At 35.5% G+C, this 17,614-nt stretch overlaps 4 protein-coding genes across 7 annotated transcripts in view; 2 read left to right on the top strand and 2 right to left on the bottom strand.

Moving 5' to 3' along the window:
- The window catches only part of pms1 (PMS1 homolog 1, mismatch repair system component), a 35,030-nt gene extending 32,913 nt beyond the window's left edge, over nt 1-2,117 (bottom strand). The window contains exons 1-3 of one of the 2 annotated variants that reach the window (XM_067409544.1): nt 2,018-2,117; nt 1,487-1,627; nt 168-350 (exon numbers count right to left, since the gene is read on the bottom strand). In XM_067409544.1, coding sequence (XP_067265645.1) covers nt 168-350; nt 1,487-1,618 — 315 coding nt within the window. In that variant the 5' untranslated portion in view covers nt 1,619-1,627; nt 2,018-2,117. The remainder of the gene's footprint in view (nt 1-167; nt 351-1,486; nt 1,628-2,017) is intronic. The other variant, XM_067409545.1, reaches the window with a different exon arrangement.
- A 605-nt stretch (nt 2,118-2,722) lies between these two features.
- Nucleotides 2,723-9,594, top strand: ormdl1 (ORMDL sphingolipid biosynthesis regulator 1). 2 transcript variants are annotated; one of them, XM_067409434.1, is made up of 4 exons: nt 2,723-2,799; nt 4,080-4,262; nt 6,712-6,863; nt 8,493-9,594. In XM_067409434.1, exons 2-4 carry the CDS (start codon nt 4,089-4,091, stop codon nt 8,626-8,628), a joined length of 462 nt encoding a protein of 153 aa, XP_067265535.1. In that variant the 5' UTR covers nt 2,723-2,799; nt 4,080-4,088; the 3' UTR covers nt 8,629-9,594. The 2 variants fall into 2 exon arrangements, with proteins under 2 accessions (XP_067265535.1, XP_067265534.1); XM_067409433.1 differs by having other exon boundaries at nt 2,735-2,804.
- A 1,414-nt stretch (nt 9,595-11,008) lies between these two features.
- On the bottom strand, nt 11,009-12,646 carry adat3 (adenosine deaminase tRNA specific 3). 2 transcript variants are annotated; one of them, XM_067409431.1, is made up of 2 exons: nt 12,506-12,646; nt 11,009-12,110 (listed from the first exon to the last, which is right to left on the bottom strand). In XM_067409431.1, exon 2 carries the CDS (start codon nt 12,079-12,081, stop codon nt 11,077-11,079), a length of 1,005 nt encoding a protein of 334 aa, XP_067265532.1. In that variant the 5' UTR covers nt 12,082-12,110; nt 12,506-12,646; the 3' UTR covers nt 11,009-11,076. The 2 variants fall into 2 exon arrangements, with proteins under 2 accessions (XP_067265532.1, XP_067265533.1); XM_067409432.1 differs by having other exon boundaries at nt 12,568-12,646.
- A 239-nt stretch (nt 12,647-12,885) lies between these two features.
- On the top strand, nt 12,886-17,581 carry osgepl1 (O-sialoglycoprotein endopeptidase-like 1). Its single transcript, XM_067409430.1, has 7 exons — nt 12,886-13,213; nt 14,421-14,808; nt 14,893-15,097; nt 15,787-15,935; nt 16,626-16,756; nt 16,844-16,915; nt 17,444-17,581. The coding sequence occupies exons 1-7, from the start codon at nt 13,017-13,019 to the stop codon at nt 17,526-17,528; spliced, it is 1,227 nt and encodes a 408-aa protein (XP_067265531.1). The 5' UTR covers nt 12,886-13,016; the 3' UTR covers nt 17,529-17,581.
- The last annotated feature ends 33 nt before the right edge of the window (nt 17,582-17,614 follow it).

The following is a 17,614-nucleotide window of genomic DNA, read 5'->3' as shown; positions in this document are numbered from 1 at the left end:
ATATATATATATATATATATATATTACACACACACTTTTTTTTTTTTTCAGCCATAATGGTAGAGAATTTTAATACCAGCCATAACATGAAAATAATTTTTATATTTTCTGTCAGTTTTAATATCAGTGCATCTCTAACTAAAACAATAAAACAAGCGAGATGTAACCTCCGAGATAGCACATATCGATGCCAGAGCTTCTCCTCGAAAGCCGTAAGTCTCTAGCTGCTCCAGGTCTTCGTGGCAGGAGATTTTAGACGTGTAGTGTTTTACAGCCATCACAGGAACATCAGTAGCTTTGATTCCAGAACCATTGTCTCTGACTTCAATGCGATCCAATCCATAATTCTCCTGAACACAACAGAACATTAACATAGATTTAGCTTTTAACAGTGCACACAAAAATATTTGGCCACTTAGAAATGTATAAGTCACTGCATTAGAAACAAAACATCACTAAGTTGTAAGGGTGTAACAATATATTGTGTCACGATATATCACATTATAAAAATGCAACAATTTCATATCGTGGATATTGACAATATGTATTGTGTAAAGTTCACCCAAAATGAAAATTAATGTGTACAGGAAAAAATTCAAGTTTACAGACAGAGTTTTAGTGTCAGTTCTACATTGAACTACTATATATAATGTTGAATATAATGCAATGGGGAAAATTTGTGGGTCCTGATAATGCCAAATGTCATATGTTACCAGTAGAAAGTGGCCTACATTATTTTAAATACATATAGTCAGTGACAGAGTGCAAACATATTCATCTAAATTATCTGTTTCAGCATTAGAATCATGAATATTTTTATTCTGGTGTCACCATTGTCCTGTGCATTGGGTTACCAGCACAAGTCCAAGCCTATCCCCAATGTAATACCGAATTTAGCATTTTAACAGTTAATTTTTTGTTTTACCATATATCTTGGAGTATCGCAATTATATCGTATCTTGAGTTCAGTATTTATCGAATCGTGACATGAGGGTATCGTTACACCCCTACTAAGTTGCATCTGCAAACTAATTATGCTAGTGCTGATATTAGCATGATTTTTCTTCACTTTACTTTAACCAACTGGTTCAAATGTGATTTTTATTGTTTATACAGTATGAAGAGGTCAGATTGCCTCAACTGGTGTCATACAGTACTTCATTCTGTGAAATGTTTTGAAAAAATAGATTTCTTTAAAAGAAATGCCTGTTTGTCAGTTTGCTTTCTAATTAAACGCCATGGATGCATTTAAAATGATAGATGTTCTAATAAGTTTTGGGGGAAAGGTCATCCCACATGCTTTAAAATGCACCTCAAAGCAAATGTTCTTTTATATCCTGTATCTGTTACCACCAGAACTAAACTAGTGCCTACTTCAGGTCACATTTTGAATTGTAAAGAGAAGTATTAGGCAAAGATGCTGCATGTTTCCATGCTAATGTCAAACTAACTGGTCAGTATGTTAGTTGATTCAGCGTGAATTTACCAGTTTAACTTCAAGGCTTGAGGAACCAGCATCAAGTGAATTTTCAGTCAGTTCCTTGACAACATTCAGGACAGATGTGATAACCTGAGAGCTACACAACAGACGCACAGTCTCAGCTGGAAGTGCCTTCATATTGAGCTCCTTAAGAAGAAGGTGACAACAATGGTCATAAACCTGTTTAGGTTAAATCAGACACAAACTGTACTGGGCAGCAGGCATTATAAAAGGAAATATCGTCTTGAAATGATCAGGTTCTATCTGACATTTTTGTCAAAAGTGTCAAAAACTTATTTAACGTTAAAGTATGCGATTTTTTTTTTTAAAAAGTTGTGTACATTTGCAGAACAGAACAGAAAGGTACTATCAACAGAAGAGTATAAAATGCAAAAACTTTGAAGCTCAATATCTCAAAACTGTTCAGAAGCAGATAGAAGCTTATAATTACAAAGTGGCGATATATCTAATCAACAGTGACATTAATAACATTATAATATGTTAAACTAGTAAATGGCCAAATATATTCTAACTTACTTTGTGTAAAATGAAATAATCCGTTAAAAGATATCCAATAAATTCATAACATAACACAAATGTGCAGTTCACATGTTTTCAACTCGCTCCAGAGAGTCTCTCGGATATGGCTTAACTGGCGCCTAAATGACGTCATTGTTATTCTCTGCATTGATTGGTCGTTGTCTCTTTGTCGTACGTTTTATGGCTCTGGTTTTATGTATTTATATTGCTTATAAATAAATAATTGAAAATGTCATGGCTAGAGTAAATAAATTTAATACGTTTTTAATTTTTTTATTGACATATTTTGATGTTCTGTCTTTATAAATATATGAAGAGAGGCTTACGATTGGTGCATTAATTTGCAGATGTAGAATTTATAAATAAATCCTAATACATTTAGAACTATGCATTTATCACCATTTAAAAAAAACAATTTGATAGTGACCAAAAATAATCTGTCTATTGTAATTATGGAAAATGAGACAGATGAAAAATTATGGCGACAGAAATAGAAGTTTAATGTACAGAAACATAACGGTGGATTATAGTTACTACCTTTAAAAAGCATAAAAAATATAATAGTAAACTAAATTTTTATTAAAATTGGGATTTGAGATCCATTGTAAATTGTAAACATCACGCCTTTAGTGGGCGTGGAGCGTCAATGTCGCGAGATTTGCTGTCCTAATCCCGTTAGCTGCGATAGCCTGTGTGCTAGTGGAGTGTATGCGGTGAGTCAGCCCACAGTGCGCGCAGCGGAGGCCGGCAGCGCTCCAGCCTGCTTCACCCAAACGCACGTAAGGTACCGTTACTCATCTCTTATGAAACCAAGTCATTCGAGTAGCTACTTTGTAACAAAAAATGCCAAAATCTGGCGATAACAGGGCGATTTAATAGCTTTTATTTATGTTTGAGGGGTTTAATTGAAGTAGAGTGAAACAAAAGCAACTGGTGTTTGTTATGAAAGCAGTTGATGCTAAATAAAGAGCATTGCTCATGCGCAAACCCCAAAGCAACTTACTATCATAGCACAGACAAGAGGATAAGCGTATTTAAAGAGTGTTATTTAAGTGGTTAAAGGAGAGAAGACCGGGAGCTGTGCAGGAATAAGACAGTGTTTTGTCGTGTAGCTGTGCTGCTAACTCTATCTGTGTCATGGGCTTATTTATTACAGCTGCTATTGGGAAAACCAACTTTAATCTATATCTAATATTTGTATAAAATATGCAAATTGTCTTTATTGTTTGCATGAGTAATGCCTATTGAATTCACTTCCTCTCAGCTGTCTTGTCGTCTCAAGGGATATTAACATACTACACATTCTTACACAATCAAAGAGTTATTCATATTTAGGGAAGGATCATTTGAGTGGTTAGTGACAGATGTTTACATGATCAAGAGTAGCTGGACTTCAGCCTTTGATCTCCTTCTGTTTTTCTTTTATTGCATTTATTTGTATGAGAGTAATATTAAGAGATGGCATTTTGTTGTGGATCTTTTCTTTAATTGAAACATATATACAAAAGCAAGTGACATGCTGAGTAGTAACCAAGATAAGAGAAATTATTTTAGTGAGAAATCTTGAGATAAGAGAAACAACTGAACAAATACACTGTATATTAGGCAACATTGAACTTTGACTTCCAAACAGCTGCCTAAACTGTTTACTGTGACGGAAAAACCAAACATGCCATAAAATGTCAATTCTACTTTCTTTGGTCTTTCAAAGAAGAGCTGAACTGTTGCGAATTATTTGAGTACGTGTTAGACAGCATGAACAGTAATGCATTAGGACAAAGTACTATGAAGAATCACCCCATTGTAAGTGTGTGAACATGCTTTGTTGGCATATAGACGAGACCTCATGCTGACTGTAAGACAGCTTCTACTCTTAACTAGTCCTTTTCAAGCTATCAAATAACAGTTGTGGACAACACCCCTAACACCTCAAATCAGTTGAAAGCTGCTTCAAAACAATTACTTAGATTGTTTTAGTGCATAAATGATTTGAATTGTTTATATTGATTTGCAATTTCACCTTTTGACATTTTGCACTGCTGTGATTATCTATTGACAGAAAAGCAAGATGAACGTCGGTGTGGCCCACAGTGAAGTCAACCCAAACACCCGTGTGATGAACAGTCGGGGGATATGGTTGACATATGCGCTCGGCGTAGGAATGCTTCACATTGTACTGTTAAGCATTCCCTTCTTCAGTGTTCCTGTTGTGTGGACCCTCACAAATGTTATTCACAATTTTGTAAGTATTCTCTGTTGAATAATCCTTTGTTATATGCCGTTTTGTTCACTTGTCTATGGGTTGTCATTTTCTCAGCAGTGCCCTGTGGCTAGTTGGAGTCTCGACATTTGATTCTTCCTTAGTCTGTGTGGCGTTGTTATGTAAGGACTCGCTTGCACAAAGATTCAAGGTCAATGGCATGACAACACTGACCAAGTTTAAGCTCTCTGGCATGATGATGTTCTTGTACCACAATTAAAGAGAGAAGCTATTCATAGGGATACTGTAATGTTTCTGTTGTCCTGAATTGGATGACAAAGGAGGGAGGGATGATCTAAAGTCAATATACCGAGTCTTCTGAAGCCATACGATAGTTTCCATGAGGAAAAGACTGCAATTTAGGTCATTGTTCATTGATAATTTTCGCCTCCATCAGAGCTCTCAAATCTCATTTTCAAAGACACATTTTGAGACTTGCTAAAGTCAGGGTTATTATAGATGACTAAAACCATAAAAAAGCATTTTTTTTAATTGAAACAAAAAGTAAACATTAACTGAAGTAAAATAAAATATTTAAAGGTGCCCTAGAATTAAATATTGAATTTATCTTGGCATAGTTAAATAACAAGAGTTCAGTACATGGAAAGACATACAGTGAGTCTCAAACACCGATGTTTCCTGCTTCTTATATAAATCTCATTTGTTTAAAAGACCTCCGAAGAACAGGCGAATCTCTACATAACACCGACTGTTACGTAACAGTCGGGATCATTAATATGTACGCCCCCAATATTTGCATATGCCAGCTCATTTTCAAGGCATTAGACAAGGGCAGCCAGTATTAACGTCTGGATCTGTGCACAGCTGAATCATCAGACTAGGTAAGCAAGCAAGAACAATAGTGAAAAATGGCAGATGGAGCAATAATTGACATGATCCATGATAACATGATATTTTTAGTGATATTTGTAAATTGTCTTTCTAAATGTTTCGTTAGCATGTTGCTAATGTACTGTTAAATGTGGTTAAAGTTACCATTTTTTCTTACTGTATTCACAGAGACAAGAGCCGTCGCTATTTTCATTTTTAAACACTTGCAGTGTGTATAATTCATAAACAACTTCATTCTTTATAAATCTCTCTAACAGTGTGTAATGTTAGATTTAGCCACGGGGCACCATCAAACTCATTCAGAATCAAATGTAAACATCCAAATAAACACTGTACTTACGCGATTAGACATGCTGCATTACAACAACACTTTGTAAAGATCCATTTTGAGGGTTATATTAGCTGTGTGAACTTTGTTTATGCTGTTTAAGGCAAGCGCGAGCTCCATGGGCGGGATTTAAAGGGGCCGCAGCCTGAATCAGTGTATAGTTAATGATGCCCCAAAATAGGAAGTTAAAAAAAATTATAAAAAAAAAAAATCTATGGAGTATTTTGAGCTGAAACTTCACAGACACATTCAGGGGACACCTTAGACTTATATTACATCTTTTAAAAAGACGTTCTACGGCACCTTTAAAAAATATATATATTTTCAGCTAAAACTGAAGAAAGCTATCAACTAAAAACAAAATTATTAAAAAGTACTAAAATTAAAATAAAAAATATAAAAATAACTAATTCAAACTATTAACTACTAAACACTACGTCTCAATGACACTAAAATAAACCTGCCTAAAGTACTTGAGTACTCGCTTTATGTTCTTGACTAGTCAAAATGACCAAAATGTACATCCTTACAGTAGAATGGAGGTTAAACTGAGTCTTCTTAATAAGGGTTGTTTAATAGGAAAGAAAGACCAGCACTGTGTCCAAAATCAAATACTTCCCTACCATATAGAATATGAAAAGCAGTACGCCAAAAGAGTAGTTTGACCGAATACATAGTATTCAAAAAGTCCCCGGATGACCTACTACTTCCGCCAAGGTTCTGAAGTGCGCATTCAATGGACACTTTACTATCCCATGAGGCCACGGGAGAGGATTTATGAATGGCAGTGAAGTGACGCACCTGACGCTGGTAGGTCACATGACAGTAACAACATGGCGGATGTAGTACATCTGAATTTCATTCATACCACCCATATTCATACTATAGAGAGCATACTTTTTTTAATGGTCGTGAAGTAAATTCAAATTCAAATGTAGTACCTACTCAGACAGTGTGCGATTTCGGACCCATCTCAGGTCTTTAAAGGGATAGTTCAACCAAAAACTATTTTTTACTCACCCACTACAAAAAAAAGATATTTTGGAAAAAAATAAAAATATTTGTCCATACAGTGAAAGTCAGTGGGTCAATGAAGTGCTGTTTTGGACCTCTTTGATTTTTATTGTATGGGCAAAAACAGTTGAAACACTCTTCATCTATCCCTTTGAGCTTCATATTAAAAGGTCCAATTGTTATCAACTTTGAGAATGGCATCCGTGACATTTGGATCATCTTTCTGTCTTCCCGCAGGGTATGTATGTGTTTATGCATGCAGTGAAAGGCACACCATTTGAAACTCCAGACCAGGGCAAGGCAAGACTTCTCACACACTGGGAACAGCTGGACTACGGCGTGCAGTTCACATCATCTAGAAAATTCTTTACAATCTCACCAATCATTTTGTAAGTTTTGTGCAGCATTTTTAACTAAATACACAAAAAAAAAAAATGAAATGTTAAATATCTTATAGTGAATATTATAGACATATTTTGGTCATTAAAATGCCCCATTATGCTTTTTTTGGATATTACCTTTCATGTAGTGTGTAATGTAGCTGTTTGTGAATGTAAAAGCACAACAAATGGAGTCATTGTCTCCTAAAAGAAAGAACCGATTCTGAACTACCTGAAATAAGTCGTCAGTAAATCCAGTCTTACTTCCTTCACGAAGCTATGTAGGTTTGTAACAAATGTGCATAGAGCCAGCTATGGGTGTAACGGTACACAAACATGACAGTTCGTTAGTTTCTATAGTGAATTGACATGCTGTGGACACTAGATGACTTGCCTGAGGTAAATGTCATGCTTCATGAGATATTATTGTCAAGATGATCTATTGATATCTTTCAGCGGTTGAAACACTGATTGAGAGATTACACGTAAACATATCTATGCATAAGCCCTGTCCAAATACCCACACTTGTGGTCTTTGCACTTGACCATATGTCTACTTACATGACGTATTTCCTGTATTTGGCTCAAGTGTTCAAGAAGGCGTGAAGACTGCAAGTGTGTGTAGAACTTTTGATTACCTGATGGGACACACTTACTGTCTTGCAAAAAAATGCAAGTGTTTACTTTTTTTTTATTATTATTATTATTTTCATTGCTTTGCATTTTAAAATACACTTCTAAATGTCTGTTCAGTGGTTGCTATGATATTACGCAGCGCCTGTGAGCCCCTGCTTGCACAGGGAACGTGCCTTGCAACCATGGAGACGTTTGTGAGAGACGCTGCGTAATATCATTGCACTGCTGCAGCCATGATGCGGCAGCAAAGTTCCTTGATTATTACGCCGGAATGAGAGTATAGTTCCTAGCCATATCAGCCTAGAAAATCGCAACTTTTCATTTTCCGCCGGTCTTAGTACACGATGTAACTACAGAAGAGTCAAGTTTTAAATAGGAAAAATATCAAAACTCTTTGGTCATTTTTAAGCGCGATGCTAACTGTCTAATCAGATTCAATGAACTATGCTTTTTTTGAAAATGAGCCTATTTTCAAAAAAAGTGGAGTGTTCCTTTAAGAAGATACTGATTTCTGTACTGCGAAAGCCAATCCACTCTGCATGCTTTTCCAAAGGATGAGGCCTCCGGCTTGTATTGATACGGTAAAAAAGACGCCCTCGTTACAGTTTGTATCACTGTGTGTGCAAGTGCTGAGAAAGCCTCCGGAGCTGAAATTAAGTTATGGCAATAGGCTTTTCATTTCTGATGTGCTGTAAGCGGTAGACCAATCACAACAGAATGGGCCATCTGACCAATCAGAGCAGAGTAGGCTCTCAAAAAGGAGGGGTTTAGAGAGACTGAATCCTTTATCGAACGTTTCAGACACTGTGAGATGCTGCAATGTATATTATGAGAAAATTAAAGTGTTTCTTGACTTTGGATGGATGTAAACCTATTGTAGGAGACCCTGAAAACAAAATTAGGAAGCTTTAAAATAGCATAATGGGGCACTTTAAAGATTTGTATTCTAGAAGAGCCTGTACTGATTTTGAAATATAACACTTGTTTTGCTTTGCTTTGCAGATATTTTCTCGCCAGCTTTTACACAAAATACGACACAGCACATTTTGTGATAAACACAGCTTCGCTTTTGAGTGTTCTCATCCCAAAACTGCCACAACTCCATGGAGTCAGGATCTTTGGAATAAACAAGTATTAAAGCCCAGTGTTCAGAGGGCGCAGACCAACTCGGAGCTGTTGCCTGATATGGGAGAGGAGATAACCCTTTGTACTTTGTACACTTCGCAGTTTTGTACAGTCTGTGTAATTGTGAGTCTCTTTGTTTGATATATCTTGAGAAATTGTTGTAGGGATATGTAAGGAGGAGGACAATTCCACAAGCATTAATAACTTAAGATATTTAATGTATTTTTGTTAGTAGTTGTGTGATCCTTGTGGATCTGGGCTGGCCCAGGTTTCATGGTTAAAGATTTTTTTGTTTGTTTGTTAATTAGTTTTTGTTCAAATGTGCTCACAACACTGACACAATAAGATAGATTAATGCTTTTAGCGTCACTTCACATTTCCGAATACATTCTTAAATAATGCCATATGTTTTTAAAATCGTTTGAAAGCCATGAAACCTTTCTGCTATTTCCTAAGTTTTTTTGATGTTATCATTGCTTCAGAGAGAAGAATAAAAACTCAGTTTGCATGATTTCCTGAAAAATATTTCAGTCACAATATTATGTATATTTTTGTTTGGTTAATGTCGTAGAGTTTATAAGTGACAAGGAAACTATTATTAACATTAACAAAACTTTTAGAGTTTAGGCTTTTAAGTACTTTCACATTCATTAAAGTCAACATGAAATTAAAGTTAGAACTTATTTACTTTCTTAATACACGTTTCTGATCTCATTTTGTTTATCGGTGCACATTTCAAAGAACAAGCTTCTTCCGCCCCTGAAACAAAACATCAAGTTCTTCCCTGCGTTGTTTTATCTTCCATTTGAATTACAGAAAATTTCAAGTTGACTTATAATTTCATTTAAGTATGTGATGTAAAACTCTGGATCATTACCGAGCTTCAGCAAACCGTCATGTTTCTTTGCTTTCTTCTCTGTCAAGGTATTATTGAAGTTGAGAAACTGTAACATAGACCCATTAAACTATTTGAATCCTTCCACTTTCTTGTCTTTTGACAGTATCTGCGAAGGCTCAGTGCCAATTGTTTTGTCCTTTTGTTTTGAGAAAAGGTATGAACATAGTATGTGTTGTATGACATGCTGCAAACAAATAAACTTTGCAAAGCATTAGAAACACTGTTGTTCGCTTTCACTAAAAATGATAGAATACACACTACTGTTCAAATATTTATGTTTTTCTATCATGTTCACTAATGCTGCATTTTTTAATCAAAATTAAATTAACTGTATTATAGGTTAATATATTTTAAAATGTAATTTATTCCTGAGGCTCAAAGATGAGTTTTCAGCATCATTATTCCAGCCTTCAGTGTCACATGATCCTTCAGAAATCATTCTAATATGCTGATTTGCTGCTCAAGAAACATTTCTTATTATCAATGCTGAAAACAGTTGTGCTGCTTCATATTTTATTTAGAATTTTATTCTATCTAGAAAATATTTTTTGTTGTAACTCTGCTTGTGTGTGTCAATAGTATAAAACATTTAAAGGGTTAGTTCACCCAAAAATGAAAATTCTGTCATTAATTACTCACCCTCATGTTGTTCCACACCTGTAAGACCTTCGTTCATCTTCAGAACACAAATTAAGATATTTTAGTTGAAATCCAACGGCTCAGTGAGGCCTTCATAGGGAGCAATGAACACTTCCTCTCTCAAGATCCATAAAGGTACTAAAAACAATCAGTTCATGTGAGTACAGTGGTTCAATATTAATATTATAAAGCGACGAGAATATTTTTGGAGCGCCAAAAAAACAAAATAACGACTTATTTAGTGATGACCGATTTCAAAACAATGCTTCAGGAAGCATCGGAGCATAAAATAATCAGTGTATCAAATCTGCTGTTCGGAGCGACAAAGTCACGTGATTTCAGCCGTTGGCAGTTTGACACGCAATCTAAATCATGATTCGACACACTGATTCATTTGTGCTCTGATGCTTCATGAAGCAGTGTTTTGAAATCGGCCATCACTAAATAAGTCGTTATTTAGTTTTTTTTTGGCGCTCCAAAAATATTCTCGTCGCTTTATAATATTAATATTGAGCCACTGTGCTCACACTGTGACACTGATTTAAATATGTTTTTAGTACCTTTATGGATCTTGAGTGAGGAAATGCCATTGCTCCCTATGGAGGCCTCACGGAGCCATCGGATTTCAACTACAATATCTTAATTTGTGTTCTTAAGATTAATGAAGGTCTTACGGGTGTGGAACGGCATGAGGGTGAGTAATAAATGACAAAAATTTCCATTTTTGGGTGAACTAACCCTTTAAGATATGCCTTGGTCTGATAAAAGATACACAATATTTAAAAGTAGACAACAATCCAATTTTATTTCCAAAATATGTATTATCAACCTATTAAAACAAATAATTATTTGCTGGAGTTACAAAACTAAAAACTAAAATGTCAATTTTATATTGTCTCTTAAGAACAACTTATAAAAAAAATATTACTTTTTTTGTAAAGCCTCACATGCATTTAGCATCACCCCTTTGAACACTTCAAAGCGATGATTTAAATCTTTTTGGCAATGAATTTTATACTTGGTTCCCAAGGCACCATCTGCAGAGGGCGCTCCATAAAACACTCTGTTGATTCTTGAGTGGACCAAAGCCATTGCACACATCACACAGGGCTCTCGAGTGACGTAAAGGTCATATCCGGTGCAGATGTAAGGCTGACCAGTTTCTTTCAAATTGCAACCATTCCTAAAGGACTCAGAGCTGCTAAATTGACATGCTGGATATTTCTTGTAATTGTAGGCACCTCCTCCTTGCCCACAGGCCACAAGATCAATACAGACCATGACTGCGTGATGGAGTGGATGAGCTCCACGCTTACAGTCATGACCCACTGCAACAACCTGCTCAGATTCTGGGTCGACAATCACGGCGCCCACCGCATCCATTCCCATCTCCCGACCCGATTTTGCAGCCCGGACAGCTGCCGTCATGTAGTCTTGCATTTTAGCTTTCTGATCGGCAGTGAATAACTGGCCTTTCAGAGCAGACGTCACTTGTTTGTCCTCATGAAATGACGTAGGCCAGTGTTTACTAGCTTTTTCAAACTGTGGTCTGGTCAGTGGAGGATTGGCGGGTATTTCAACAAGGAAAGGTTCCCCTAAACCACTGGAGTCAAAAGACTGTGAGCGAAGCAGATCGGCAAGCATAACTCCTTTGGCCACATCCCTGGCCAAGCACACAATGACCTCTAAAGGATGAGGGCTGCTTTTGTCTTTGCAAGCCCTCACTCTTTTAATGTGCTGCAAACCAGGTAGAGGGTAGATCAGGGAAAGATCTTTGACCAAGCGAGATGCTTCTCTTTTCTCGATGATGGGCGCAGCGTAGGCCGGCAACAATTCAGTGTCCCGAGATTTCTCATCAGAGAGAACAGGAAGAACATCCCAAGTGTCACATTTGTCCATTTCTTTCCTCCGTTTGGCTTGTGGTTCCATCTTGTTCTTATCATTTAATGAATTGTCATCTGTAGAAGTAGAATGTGACAGTTAAAGTGCGAAACTCAAGACTCAAAATGTCCTCATATATATATATATATATATATATATATATATATATATATATATATATAAAACAGGAAACTTTTAATATATTGACAATAAATTTTAATAATTTAATACATTTGTAACCCTATAAAACACCTGAAAACCCCAACCCCCATATATATATATATATATATATATATATATATATATATATATATATATATATATATATATATATATATATATATATAACTCAACATCAAGACTTAAATTAATATTTGTGTTTACTAAAAATTTGCCCGATATGTCAACTACCCAAAACAACACATTAATGAATTTGAATTCAGACATACACGTGGACTTGGCAGACCATTACCTTATTTGAAGGAAGCAATGAGCGTTAAATATCAAATAAAAGTTGAAAATAGTCAAACATACTATTTCATGTCAGCTAAAGTGTGAAGGATTCATCTAATTCAGTGAAAAATATCATTCCCATGTGAGTCTTCTTCCCTCCTGTATTATTAGCCCACTGGAAACAAGCACTCTATAATGGTTCCTGTGTTGTTCCTAAATTTGTATTTATACAAAATAATAATATCATAGTTGAATTACTTATATTTATTAATTTATTTGTATATAAACCATAGACACATTTTTTCTATACTGAATTTATAATTTGCAGTTTAAAGAAAAACTAACGGAACCCAACTTCGCTTGTTGTGAGTAGGACATATTTATATGTAACGTCTTGTTTCATACAGGGTCATGAATGAACTTTTACAAGAAAATATCAGTTTAGAAGTGTTTCTGAGATACTTAGATTGTTGAATCGTATGTGATAGTTCTGGTTGTTGTCGAGTTAAAGAGACCAGTGAATTGCCAGAATGTTTCCTTGTGTTTTGAATGGACCTGTTCGTTGCTGGATGAAGCGCTGCACGTCGATAAGAGCCTTCACTGTAGTGCGCCCTAGAATAGTTTTGGGGATTGAGACGAGCTGCGATGAGACTGGGGCGGCTGTGCTGGACGAGACTGGAATAATTTTGGGGGAATCTCTGCATTCTCAGAAACAGACACACCTGGAGTAAGTATAGTCACTAACTTCATTCATAAATAACCTCAGTTGAGACATTAACACTTGACTTACCATGTTTTCAATGAAGCAGTTCACTCAAAAAGGACATTCTGTAGTTATTTATTCAAAATCACAATGTTCCTAAGCTTCAAAAAGGACAAAAACATCATAAAAGTGGTCCATATGACTTGTGCACTATACTGCAAACAGTGTTATTATAGTATTATTTATATATTATTTTAGTGTGTAATATTTTGGGAATTGCCTTTTTTATATTTACAGTTTTCATTTTAATTTTAGTTCAAGTTTTAGTAATTTTATAAATTTTTTTGTCATTTTTATTAGTTTTTGGTTGTTTTTTAATATTTTTTATTAAGATTTAATTTATTTTTTCTGTTAATAATTGTAGTGTGAGTGATTTTAGTACTTAAACTTTTTTTCAATTATTTCACTTTGTTTAGGTATATTAGGTATACCTAAACAGCCACCGGTCCCCACAATGTAAATTAATTAATAAAAATACTAAATTATGTTTTTGTGAGAAAATAAAGGTGTGCACAGTTTCCTGTGATGGTTAGGTTTAGGGTTAGGGGTAGGTTAGGGGGATAGAAAGTACGGTTTGTACAGTATAAAAAGCATTGCGGCCTATGGAAAGTCCCCACAATTCACAAAAAACAAACGTGCGTGTGTGTGTGCGCGTGTGCCCGTGTTTTATGAGAAAGTAAAAATGTGCAGTTTCCTGTAATGGGTAGGTTTAGGAGTAGGGGTAGTGTAGGGGGATTGAAAATAAGGTTTGTACAGTATAAAAACCATTATACCTAAGGAATGTCCCCACAAAAACAAACCTGTGTGTGAGGGAGAAACACTTGGAAAGTACTTTTTTCATTCTGGAAGTTGCGAGGTTTTGATATACTTAGTATACAAAAACCTCATTAATTAGAATATTTTTTTGTGAATTCTATCATGCAAACAAAGATATCAGCATACTTTTGCTTTTATAATAGTTTTCTCATAAATGACAGGCAATGTTTAGGTTAGGATTATATAACTGAACTGAAAAAAAAAAGCTAAAGAGGGATTGAAATATGCTTAAAATATACTATTTTTATATACACAAAATACACAAAAATTTGAAACAGAATAAAAATGATGTTATTACTGCAGTATTATTGCTGCATTTGATGAGTAATCCTCGATTTGATTTGTTCTCTTACAGTACGGGTGGAATTATCCCAACTGTGGCCCAACACCTACACAGAGAAAACATCTGTAGAGTTGTCCAGGAGGCCTTAGACAGAAGTGGCATTGAACCCAATGAACTCACAGCTGTGGCCACAACAGTAAAGCCTGGTCTCTCCCTCAGCCTCGGGATCGGCTTGGAATTCAGTCTGAAGTTTGTGAGACTACATGAAAAGCCGTTCATCCCTATACACCATATGGAGGCCCATGCCCTTACTGTAAGAATGCTGCACCCTGTAGACTTCCCTTTTCTCGTGCTCCTTGTCTCTGGGGGTCATACTCTTCTTGCATTGGCCAAAGAAATCGATGAGTTTCTTCTTCTGGGGCAAACATTGGATGTAGCTGCTGGGGACGCTTTAGATAAGGTATCAGGATATCACTTCATAATCAAATACAAGGAAAGCTGTGTTTGTCATATTAACTGTTTATCTTTCCTTTTTTAATGATAGATTGCTAGAAGTCTTTCTCTTAGGAATCACCCAGAGTGTTCGACTTTGAGTGGCGGACAAGCCATAGAGCTTCTGGCGAAAGAGGGGAATCGACTCGCATTCCATTTTAAGTCACCGATGGGGCAGATCTACGACTGCAATTTCTCTTTTGCTGGTTTGCGAAACCAGGTGACAATGGCAATAAGGAAAAAAGAGAGAGAAGAAGGTACTTTATCTGTTTATTTTAAACAACAGAACAGGTTCTTTTCCTAAACCTAGTGAGCTGCCTACATAGACAGCTGCATTTTAAAGGTAGGGTAGGACATTTTTTTTATCATTTTTTTTTGTTATACTCTCTTCACATCCTGACAGCAATCAATACTAGAAGTTGTCTAAATATTAAAAAATGTATCTTATGTGGAAGTCTCTGGTCCAAATGCAATGATACGATGTCCTACCTGCCTGTAAACATATGTATTTCCATCCCTCCGGACATGAGGTAATTTAAAGCCATCTCTAGTGATGCTTTGCAGACTCTGGCTGTGTGCGTTCATGTGTTTTGGAGAAGGGAGATGCTCTGAAGGGAGGATGGGATATCATGCTTTCAAAGCTAGCTTTTTTCTGTATAAATGAATTATATATATTTACAATTCAAATGTCTCTTGCTCTATCCGCCAGCTTGTCACAGTCAGTGCATTATGGGATTCCCTTCTTAATCCTCCACTGGAATTTGGAATGATTAGACAATATCTACTGTTTGGAAACCTCGCTTGTATCTGTAGTAGCAGCTATGATGCTTAAAATACTGCCTAGGTAGGCAGCTCACTAGGTTTTTATTGACATTTGAATGGAGATGCAATACAATTATTACAATAATTATTATATTAACTGTAAGACAATGTTATGTTTCCTCAGGTGTTGAAACAGGACAGTTATTATCATGTGTTAAAGACATCGCCGCAGCCTCACAACACACCGTGGCATCTCATATAGCCAAACGAACACATCGTGCCATTTTGTTCTGTAAATCCAAAGGTCTTCTACCACAGCACAGTCCAACTCTGGTAAGTTTACAGAAACCCAGGACTTGGTTGTGGCATTTAATATTAAAGAGGCCATATTATGCTCTTTTACAAAGTCTTGATTTTGTATTTGGGTCTACTAGAATGGGGTTTTAAGCTTTAAACATTATATTTTACATTGTTGCAGCACCTCTCTTCCCAGTCTGTCAGTAACAGTCAGTTTAGTTCAAGTCACTATATGAAGCCCCTCCTTCTGAAAAGTGCTCTGATTGGTCAGCTAGACTAGTGTGATTTCAGAAATGTCATGCCCCTTACCATAATGGCGAGGTTTCAAAACATTACTAACGCAATTCAACCAGGCCTCACTCTTTTTTTTCTTTTTTTCAATATGCCTTGGGTGGAAATTATTTAAATTAGGAATATTGTGACGTCAACGTTCCCGGAAGAAAACTTACTGATTGAAAGAATAACTCCCTTAGGAGTTGACTTTTTTGCTTTGTAATTTTTATGCTCAAATAGCAACATTACACACAAAAGAAAGCTGAAAAAATGTATATAAAAAAAACATATGTCCTCTTTAAAATTAACTCTAGCTTCACTTGACCATTTTATAATTTTTAAAAACTTCAACCAATGAAAGCCTGCGGTGGATTGAGATTTGGTTCCAAAATTCCAATCCAGCCTTTCTACTCCTACCAAAAATTCAACTCTTCCTCTTGTGCACCTCTCTAGGTTGTTTCAGGAGGAGTAGCAAGTAATGAATACATCAGACAGATTCTGAAAATCGTCACAGATGCCACTGGGCTGCATCTACTTTGCCCTCCTTCAAAGCTCTGCACTGATAATGGAGTCATGATTGCATGGTAAGGTGATAACACTGGTGCACATTGCCTTACAGTCTCGATTACATGCATAAGACACTGACTTTTGTTCCACACTATTGTTCTTAGGAATGGCATAGAGAGACTTAAGCAAGGAAAGGGGATCATGTCCCATACCGAAGAGGTCAAATATGAACCCAAGTACGTTTTGTTAGTTATTAAATTGTAATAATTTATGTTTCTTGTCTTGTTGAGCATGATTTAACAGTTTATATAATTTCCAAGTAAAAAAAAAAAAAAAAGAAAAATTCTTTATACTTCAATGAAAATGTAATAAATTGCTCTGCCTATTTTTTTAACCACCTGGGTTCATTCTAGAATGTAAAGACCACTAGGATAAAATTCCTTATATTTTTCTCATTAAATATCATATTTTACTCAAAAATATATTAAATTACAGAAATAAAACTGCAATTTGTGTTTACTTTAAAAGTTTTGAACAAACCTCTTGTTAGGGTTTTTGTAATTTTATCCATACTATATACTATACTATGTACTGAGAATTTCTAAAATTGATTTAAAAGACTATACTTATAAAATATTCATTAAAACTTTCACTCAAATATATATATAATCAAAAATGCGCAATTGAAACATTTTCAGTTTTTGGACCCTATTTTATATGATAGTGTGTGTTCTGACATAATGAAATTTTTAATTTATTTTTAGGGCACCACTTGGATTAGACATCACTTCAGAAGTTAAAGATGCTGCAATCAAAGTACCACCATTAAAACTAAGGATAAACTCTTGACATTGTGTTCTTAATTTGCATCTTATTAATAAATGACTGTTTATTTAAAGAAATATAAATGTTTCTTTTTTTGCATATGCTTTTTT

The sequence above is a fragment of the Chanodichthys erythropterus genome, chromosome 14 (genome assembly GCF_024489055.1).
Source record: "Chanodichthys erythropterus isolate Z2021 chromosome 14, ASM2448905v1, whole genome shotgun sequence".
Taxonomy (NCBI): domain Eukaryota; kingdom Metazoa; phylum Chordata; class Actinopteri; order Cypriniformes; family Xenocyprididae; genus Chanodichthys; species Chanodichthys erythropterus.
This window is presented reverse-complemented; position numbering and strand designations above follow the sequence as displayed.